At 38.9% G+C, this 9,125-nt stretch overlaps 1 protein-coding gene across 1 annotated transcript in view; it reads left to right on the top strand.

The window, feature by feature from the left end:
• Positions 1-7,684, top strand: part of UTP6 (UTP6, small subunit processome component) — an 11,242-nt gene extending 3,558 nt beyond the window's left edge. Inside the window, exons 10-21 of the mRNA XM_008637586.2 lie at positions 384-461; positions 885-966; positions 1,960-2,041; positions 2,678-2,859; positions 3,498-3,577; positions 4,265-4,342; positions 4,486-4,665; positions 5,429-5,509; positions 6,222-6,331; positions 6,415-6,481; positions 6,765-6,837; positions 7,411-7,684. Of these exons, the coding sequence (XP_008635808.1) occupies positions 384-461; positions 885-966; positions 1,960-2,041; positions 2,678-2,859; positions 3,498-3,577; positions 4,265-4,342; positions 4,486-4,665; positions 5,429-5,509; positions 6,222-6,331; positions 6,415-6,481; positions 6,765-6,837; positions 7,411-7,568 (1,251 nt within the window). The 3' untranslated portion in view covers positions 7,569-7,684. The remainder of the gene's footprint in view (positions 1-383; positions 462-884; positions 967-1,959; positions 2,042-2,677; positions 2,860-3,497; positions 3,578-4,264; positions 4,343-4,485; positions 4,666-5,428; positions 5,510-6,221; positions 6,332-6,414; positions 6,482-6,764; positions 6,838-7,410) is intronic.
• The last annotated feature ends 1,441 nt before the right edge of the window (positions 7,685-9,125 follow it).

Here is a 9,125-nt window from a genome sequence, read left to right as displayed (position 1 = left end):
CAGCAGGAAAATGTCAAAAATCTTAATAAAACCAACCCCAAAATTCCTTTCTAAGGTGCTGTTAAGCTCTGCCAGAACATAGTTGTCAGGCTCAGTCTGGCATCCCCAGTCTTTGTTGAGGAACTTGGTTTTCTTTGGGGGCAAGTTAAGGTTTAAAGAATGACTAAAAAATGGTCACTGCTACCTGTTGGAAATTTCTGAGCAAATACACAGGGCAGATAGTGGTAGGTGCACAAGCCTTCAAAAACCAAGGCTCTAGGACATATGTGGGATGTGGCAAAGTCCTTATTTGTAGCTCCTCAGAGCTTGTTTTACCCTGTTTGTGGACTTAAATTTTTATGATTTATCCCCACAGTAATTTCATTTTGTTGTCACTCTTGCAGTATTTCAGAATGGAGCTTATGCATGCTGAGAAACAGAGGAAGGAGAAGAAAGAATTTGAACAAGCAAAGATGGATCTGGTAGGTCAACTAAACTTACTTGCAAGATATTGTCTGCTTGTGTATTACATGTTGAATTTCACAGTTTTGAATTAATGGTTAATTTGACAGTGGCTTAGAAAAGTTTTTGTTCCTGTCCTGCACCTGTGTGGAGCTTTTCAAGTATTTGCTGATACTCAGCTCAAATACTTCATACATCTGTTTTTTCTTTGCCTTTGTAAAATCTTTTATTACATTCCCCAGTCTTAAAATTAACAGTAATTTCTGGAAAGTAAATAGTCAAACTTCCTATCTCATTTCTTTATAGTTGACTTGTGCAAATTACATAAAAATAGACTTGCATGAAGAAAAACATTAATATCTTCCGATTTTTCTTTCCCTGTTTGCAAAAATGTTGGCTGAGAAAGGACAATAATTTCTTCAATGATATGCTTGATATTTCAGGGGGAATTCAATTACTCTGAAGAAATTCTCAATGGGGAAATGGCTCGCATAGTCTATAGGGATGCTTCTCAGAAAATTAAAGGTGAATGAACATTTCTTGTACTTATTCATGAAAAAATTGTAATCTTTAATTCAGTTCTGCAGTAGGCAATGCTGATAGACTTAGCTTCAATGCACACACTAAGAGCCTTTTTTCAAATACACCGTTTCTTCAGGAGAACCTATATAATGCAGAGTATAAATTAATGGTGCTGGTAGTTCTGATTCCATGTCTTTCCTGCAGGCTGACATCTCTTCCAGCACAATGGCTTTAGGGCTGAAGAGGCTTAGTGCTGGGTTACAGTCTCAAAACTTGATTAAAAAAGAAAAACAAAGGACACTTCAGAATTACACACCTTTCTTACTTTGCTGAACATTAGATCACAACTGATCAGCTAACACTAGTGGCAAAGAAGTAAGAATTCAGACTAATAATAAACCAGATTAAATTATTTTAAATTAAGCAGGCTTGATAAAACTCAGCTATTTTATTGAGAGAATTGGGTAAAATAACTGCAAACTAGTAGCAGATATCTTTGAGAAATCATGATAGAGGGACGTATTTTAGAAGACTGGGCAAAATACAATAATGAACATTGAAAATAGGTGGGGAAAAAGGACATTCGAGGAAATTTCAGAAAGATTTGGCTTAATTTAATTTGCTGGAGAAATACTGGAAAAAATAAGCATACGAATGATTTGTAAGCACTTAAGAATAGTAGGGTGTGAGTAATAGCTGATGGGGGTTCACAATGATCTGAATATGTCAAGTCATGTCACTTGGCATTTTCAAAGGTAAGTTATGGAGATACAAGATAGACACAATTCATGGACATGTATTTTGTGCAGCTTTGGAGAGATCTGTCCTGAGTGTGGAGCATTTTGTGTTTTCATGGCAGAGTCAAGTGAGGGAGTAGAGGAGGTGCTGATTAAATTTGCAAGTGAAATCAAGCTACAGAAATGGAAAGTGCAATTGATGCAATATGTTGAGGAATTTAGCAAATACTCCATAGTTTTTTCTCCTCTTGAAATGTAGGTGTTGAGTTCCAGCTGGCTGTGCTCTCTATTGCAAAGCTCTTTGATTTTACCCAAGATTTGCAAAAAGAAATCCTTGAGAAGTGAGTTGTGGCTTTATGTTGTATTTTTATTTTATTTTGGTTTGGTTATTAAGAAACATGTTCTCATAATGTCTCTGATTTATAGTGGATTGACAGGATTTTAAGAACTGAAGGCTGTTCCTCTAGGGAAATAGTGTTAAGACTTATGTAAAGTCGTTTAAGAAAAACAAAAGATAAGGCAAGCATGATCTTTAGAAAAGGATACTTGTATCTAACTTCAGAAAGGGCTTTAAAAAGCTACTAAGAAAAGTTTAGATAAAATACAGTTGTCACTGAATAATTACTGCACTTAGTTTCTGTAAATTCACTGCAGGAACTGTGGATTTTCCTAGTGTACTTTCATAGGGATTTTGCGTCTTTTATTTCTCCAGTTGTTCCTCTCAAAAGAAAGATCTCTCTTAACAGCTCCCTGTTAATGTCTGGGTCATTTTATTTCTGGAAAATATCCATATTAAATAGGATTTTTTTAAAAGCTAATATTTTGTCTTTCTCTTGTGGAAAGGTAAAACGGTTTTTTCTCCAGCATTTGGTTACTTAGCAATTAACTACATTTCTATACCAATATAACAACCTTCTTAAACATACCTGGAGATGAAGAATGGTGACTGTGGGCTGTTACAAGCCTGTTGTGTTTAGTTTGCAAACCAGATATGCTGATGATCCCCTGACATGGGACTACATGGCCCGCCGGGAGCTGGAGCTGGGGTCCCTGCAGCCCACAGAACACACCACAAAACAGAAGAAAGTCTCAGAAATGGCCCAGAGAGAGGAACGGTGCTGTGCAGTCTTTGACGAAGCTGTGAGAGCAGTCCCAACAGGTGAAATGTTCTGCCTGCATTTTAACATTTATTTCTGGTACTTGAGTAGCTTGTAAAAGTCTTGAAGAAGGTGATGGCAGGCTCTACCATACCTAAGAGAAGGCAAGCAGTTTTTAGATGCTACCTCTTGGGATCTATTTTATGTGTTATTTGGGTTATTTTCCAATGCATTTATGCTCTTGAAGGAGCTGCTTAATTGAAAGTGCGAGTATATTGCTGGTTAGCTGTAAGTAATGGTTTTGAATTGCCAGTGCAGTGGATATCCAGCTTCAACATCTGGCATTGTCCTTACTCTGAAAAGAGGTTGTTGAGGGGCTATTTGTGGAGTGGTCTCAAACTTGCTCCTGTATAGCCTTTAAAGCCATAGAATAGTTTGGATTGCAAGGGATCTTTAAAAGTCTCAGCTGAACTAAGAGCTTGATGCTCTTTATAGAGAGCTACTGCCTGCGGCTTGGACTGGGGAGCCATTTAAAAATGTTAATGTTATAAATTTAGTGCCTCTTTTGTAATACAACATTTTAAAACAAAGCTAGCATTAACACTTTGTATCATTTGTATCTTTGTATTTCTTAAAGACAAATATTTGTGCTTATTCTTGTGGTTCTGTAAAGTGTGATATTATGCCTTTGCTTCTACAGAGGACATGTGGAAATGCTACATCACTTTTTGCTTAGAGAGGTATGACAGAAAAACCAACAGTGAAGAATTAAAGCAAAAGGTAAAAGTTTATTAGGAAATAATACTAAACAAATCATCCCTATTTTTACTGACTTCTGTAATACCTCAGACAAGAAGCAAATATATTTTGACATTTTATCAAAAAATACTTACCTGTGGCCATCATTAAAAATATTCAGTGTCCATCTAGGGGGATCACTGTTACTGCCACGCTCACAGGTGGCCTGCCTGAACATGATTAACCTGGGCATAAATCAGTCTTGCCAGTAAAGTGCAGTGACCTCTTTGGATGAAAGCTAAGACTGCAGACTGGTTAGTCATGGAATCATAGAATGTCTTGGGTTGAAAGGGATCTTACAAGTTCACTGACAGGTTCTTCAAACCTGTGCTTGTTCAAAGAAGAGGGTGAATTAAAATGACTTTTGCAAATAAGTCTGAGCAAAGTTTGATGCTGGCATGTGGGTAATTTAATTATGCATCTCTGCTTAGGTATGACTCAATTAACTAATTATCCTGTGCAGCTTGGTTCCCTAGCATTACACTAAAAGAACAATGCAGTGTTGTTCTTTGCTCCTTAAGGAATAGAAGTAAATATTCAGATTTCCACTTGATCTTGGAATGTTTGCATGTACCTAAAACATTAGACACATAATGTGTATTTAGATGACATGACACAATCCAGTGGGCTTCTTGAAATGCTGGGATTTTTCTTCTCTGTTGGTTCTAGAGGTTGGAGAGGACACTGAATGTGTTCAGCAAAGCCCATGAGTCCAGTTTGCTGCTAGAAGCTCTCTATAAGCACTGGGTAAGAACGGATACAGAAGAAATAAATGCTGAGACTTTCCTGCATTGTTTGTGTGCCTGTCTTTGCCATTTTGAGTAGACACAGAGGGACAATATTGGTTCAGAGCCCTGCTTTTTAACAAAGCTGTGTCTGCTGTGTTGTAGCTTCAGCTGTTGCTGGACTCCAACCTCTCTGAGAAGGCTGTGGAGGTGGCAGAAGCTGCAACCAGCCACTTCAGCCAGTCTGTGGAAATGTGGCAGATGAGGCTGCAGGTGCTGATCCAGCTGAAGAGGGATGATGTGACCCAGTGTTTTGAAGAAGCCATTAAACATGTGAAATCTAAGGTCTGTGCTGCTTTAATGGACTTGGCATGCATTAGTCTTGGGCCAGAAACCTCTGATGATTGGTTGTTAGGGGTTTTTTTGTTTTGGTTTGGTTTTTTTGTTTGTGTGGGTTTTTTGTTTAGTTTTGTTTGTTTGTTGTTCGTTTTGGTGTGATTTTTTGTTGTTTTTTGTTTACAAGGCATTTACAGTCCTTAACCATTTTTAAGGTCAGAAATAAGAACTTGATGTTTCACATGCAGATTGCACTCCTGAGTATTAGGGAATTGTCAATTCACTTAAAATTCACATGTTTAAAGTTTGAATGCTTACAGGTGACATTTTGCATGTTCTCCTAGCAGTGAGCTGGTATTTGTGTTTTAAGGAAAAATGTGCTTCCCCTTCTTCACTGTCCTGATAACACCATTTGCCTGTGTGGTATTTCAGCCTTGATTAGATGTGTGCTCTCCTACTCTGTTCCATTTCAAACCCCGGACACAATGAGTGAAGAAAGAGGAAGGTTTCTTTCCTTCTTGTTCTTGGAAGTCACCTTTGTGTACTTCAATGCTCAGTGATGCAAAACTTGGTTCTCATCCCTTGCAACACGGCTGTCCAGCTAAGGATGATTTGTCCTGTAAGTTAGGAAGGAAATGAGAAGTGATTTCAGTTCAAAGTTGTCCTTCCAAGAGCTGTGTCTAAAGGGTATTTTTTATGGCAGGTAATACAGAACCTGATGGCTTATTGCTGTCTGTTTCTGTAAATCAGTATCACTGTATTGACCTTGTAGGGTACTTTGCCATTGTGGACCCTCTGGGTGGAATGGAGTGAGGGCAAAAAGAGCAAGGAGGACACAGAAGCTCTCTACGAGGTACTCGGCTAATCAAAATCTACTTTTATGTCTGTAAATAAAAATGGAACAATGTGGATGGAACATGCAATAAATGCTTTATAATGAAGTTCCTTCATGGATGTATTGATATCAAAGCATTTCAAGCAAAACTGTGTTTGCTAAAAAAACCAGTTGGACATAGACTTACAGGCACAAATGTCATTCCCATGCTTCTGAGGCATATGGATGTTTGTAAGCACAACCAATGATGGACTCCTACTTTGTGGTCTAGAATTTTTGCTCTGTTTTCAGATACCTATCTGAACATGGAAAAGAGAATTTTCCAATCTGTGTGAAAACATCAGTCTTGTTACAGAAAAGTCAAGATCAGAACCAGGACTTTAATCTCACTATGTATTTCCTCAGTAGCATAGGGCAAAACGTTTCCTCTTTGCCTGGCATTTTACACTGTGGTTTTTTTCCCTCCCATCTACAACATAGAACATATATTTCAGGTGGAAGCTTGACAGCTGTTTGTAGAGTATTGTGAAACCCTCTGCATGAATGGGTTTATGGAAATGCCAGTTCCAGCTGTATGGAATACTGGAGGAGAAATGTATTTTAGACTTACGAGATCTCCATCTCTCAGATACCTAACTAGGAAGAAGCACTGATTGGGCCATTTAATTATAGGTTATGTGATAGGTTTTTTTTCTGTTTGTTTTGGTTTTTTTTCCTTTTAAACTTGCAGAGATCCTTGCATGCCACAACACCTGCTGAATCTGTGACTATGAAAGAAATGTATCTTGACTGGACTTACAGAAATGGTGGTTATAAGAAAGTTAAAAGACTCTTTACCAGGTAAAAGTTAAAACCTTCAAACTTGATTGTTCTAGAGTATATGTTAAAAGTCCTTAAGTCTAAAGTCACTTACTTTATTTCAGCCTGTGTGAAAATCATCCATTTTCACTTGACTTCTTCAGGAAGATGATCCAAATAGAAAAGGAGCAAGTAAGTTGTTGACTATCCAATTAGTGCCTTGTATTTGTAAAATACAGTTCTAACTTGGGGTTTAAATAGGAAGCAGAGTAGTGATGTTAGTCTGTGGTCAGTTCATGTTTGTTCTCTGCAGCTGATTCACAGGATGTGATACAAACCCAAGTTCCATGGTAACTAAATCTTCAGCAGTGTGTGCATGTAATTGCCATGACTCTCTTCCTTTGTCAGAATCTAATCACACTGCAGATTCACTTCTGTACAAAATAAATGGCCTTTTAATACCTTCCTTTGTTAGGAATCCTGCAAAATGCTTCATCTGAGAGAATACTATGAACGTGCCTTGAGGGAGTTTGGTTCAACAAATACTGGTAAAGGGATTCTATTTTTTATTATTTATTCATTCATTCACTGCTGCCTCTTTTATTTCCATCCATTTCAAAAGGTAACTGTTTGTTCTGCCCTTGTGTGCTTGCCGTCATTCAGAGTGGAGCTTATTTCTTCTGTGCTGTTAAGTGTAGGACACTGCAGAGACCCTCCACTGTCAGCCCAGCGTCATTGGCAGTGGGATGGCTTCAGCACAACTAGGAGCAAATCAGATTCTGATGCTGGCATAAGAGATGTGTATCACTTCTAATTTGGATTTATGAACAGTATGGAGCTATATATTTATAATCAAGATTTCTGCAATATTCCTTTTAAGAAAGTACACAGCTCCGTTATTGTTGGATTATTTCTGAAGACATGACTATTCCAGCTGGGAATAGAACCCGGGGTTTTGCTCCTCAAGGTGCAGAGATTGTAGTTTCACAAAGTAAACCTTACTGCATTAATATCAAGACACTTAGAAAAAGAGAGTTTCTAGTTAGGCTTGGTATTAGGCTTGGTCTGTTAAGTAATATCTAGTCAAAATCTAACCAGAACTTCCATTTTTTTTTTTAAAGACCTCTGGCTGGATTATATCAAGGAGGAGCTAAGTCATCCCAAAGGCAAACCACAAAACTGTGGGAGCATTCACTGGCGAGCTATGAAGATGTTGCAGGGAGACCTGGTGGAAGATTTTGTTTCTAAATACACTTTATTGCAAACTGGACATTTATGAAAAACTAGACATAGTTATAACATGACTGCATTTTTTCACTTCTTTGTACAAAGGTAAATATGTTCCTGGATTTTATTAAAGTTTACATTCTTCACATTTTATGTGACAAAAAAGAATCATCTTCTCTGTTGCAGTAATTTCTAGTGTTGATTCTGCCAGGGGCAGGTTCAAGTGCAGTCAGAGAACCTCTGAGGGTGTTTTCATCAAGACTTCCGAGAGCAAACTCTTCATCCTGCTTAAACATTCAGATAGTTCTAGTGCATCAGTTTTTACACTCTGGAAAGCTAATATTGCACGTAAATACAAAAAACCAAAACCAAACCCCATGGAAACTACACCTGTGTCTTTTTATCTTATGTTGAATCAGAAAAGTGGAACGCTTTTCATTAGGTAATCAGAAATCAGTAAAAATACAGTATTTATTGCTTCCTAGCCTAGAAATCATCTGTCATCCTCACAACAAAAAGAGAAACTGCCTCTGCAGCCACCTTGCATTGGTGTTTGCATCGTGAGAGTGATGAAGGGGGGTCGAGGGGAGCTGAGATCCGTTAGCAGTGTCCCTGAGGTGAGAGCAGAAAGCAACTTTCTGTCCACCATGAGAAATCAACATAAATGCTATCCTTGGACCGATAGAGAAATTGGAAAGTACAAGAACATGCTGCAAGCGTTCTTTTGTGCAATTTCCCGGTGACAGAAGGGTGACATAATGACAATACAGCGAAATATGTCTTGATTTTGTACTCAAGTAGAAACTGCAGCTCCTCTCAAGCAATGAATTCCAGTAACTTAACTAGCTGGGAATAAAGTTTGGAGCAGCAGTCTGGTAAGATTGCTCCTTCTTTGACCAGATCTGAAGTACATCCTGCTTTTGTGTTTACCAAGCTTTTAGCCAGGCCATCTCCTTCTCCACTAGTTCCTACCTCATGTCTGACACTGAGATTTCCTTACTGATAATCACTTACACTCTCCCTGTCCCTTACACTCCTACTCCCTCTCCTGAAACACTTCTTGCTTCTTCAGTTGCACAACTAAAAGCTTTTAAATGCAAAATTTGGAGTTTTTAAAGTCCAACAAAGCTGGTAACTCCATCATTTCAGAAAGTGGGCCCTTTTTCTTCAGCTATTCTGGTTCCTTGCAGAACTTTGCTATTCTGCCCAGGGATACGCATTCCCTGCAACCACATGTGCTTGACACCTGCCACAGCTGTTCAGCCAAGGCGCTTCCTGTCTGTTCCTGTTTTGAGCATGCTGCTACCACGAGGCCGGAAGGAAATTGTTACCTTTTGGCAAGGGCAAAACTCCACCCAGCCATGAGAGGTATTGATACCTTATTTACAATTTCTTGAGTGAAAAGGGCCTTTCTCAGAGCTCTTTTGTCTGTATTTCTCCAGGGTGCAGTCTCCACTACATGGTGGTGTTAGGTCATGGTTGCACTCGATGATCTCGGAGGTCTTTCCAGCCTAAGTGCGTCTGTGATTCCGAAGCTGTGCACGGTGGGCTCCGCCGGCTGGGCGCTGTGGGCGGTCGCGGCGTTGCAAGCCCCGAGGCTGCAGCGGGA

This window comes from Corvus brachyrhynchos, unplaced genomic scaffold (assembly GCF_000691975.1).
Source record: "Corvus brachyrhynchos isolate BGI_N302 unplaced genomic scaffold, ASM69197v1 scaffold407, whole genome shotgun sequence".
In the NCBI taxonomy this organism is placed as follows: domain Eukaryota; kingdom Metazoa; phylum Chordata; class Aves; order Passeriformes; family Corvidae; genus Corvus; species Corvus brachyrhynchos.
This window is presented reverse-complemented; position numbering and strand designations above follow the sequence as displayed.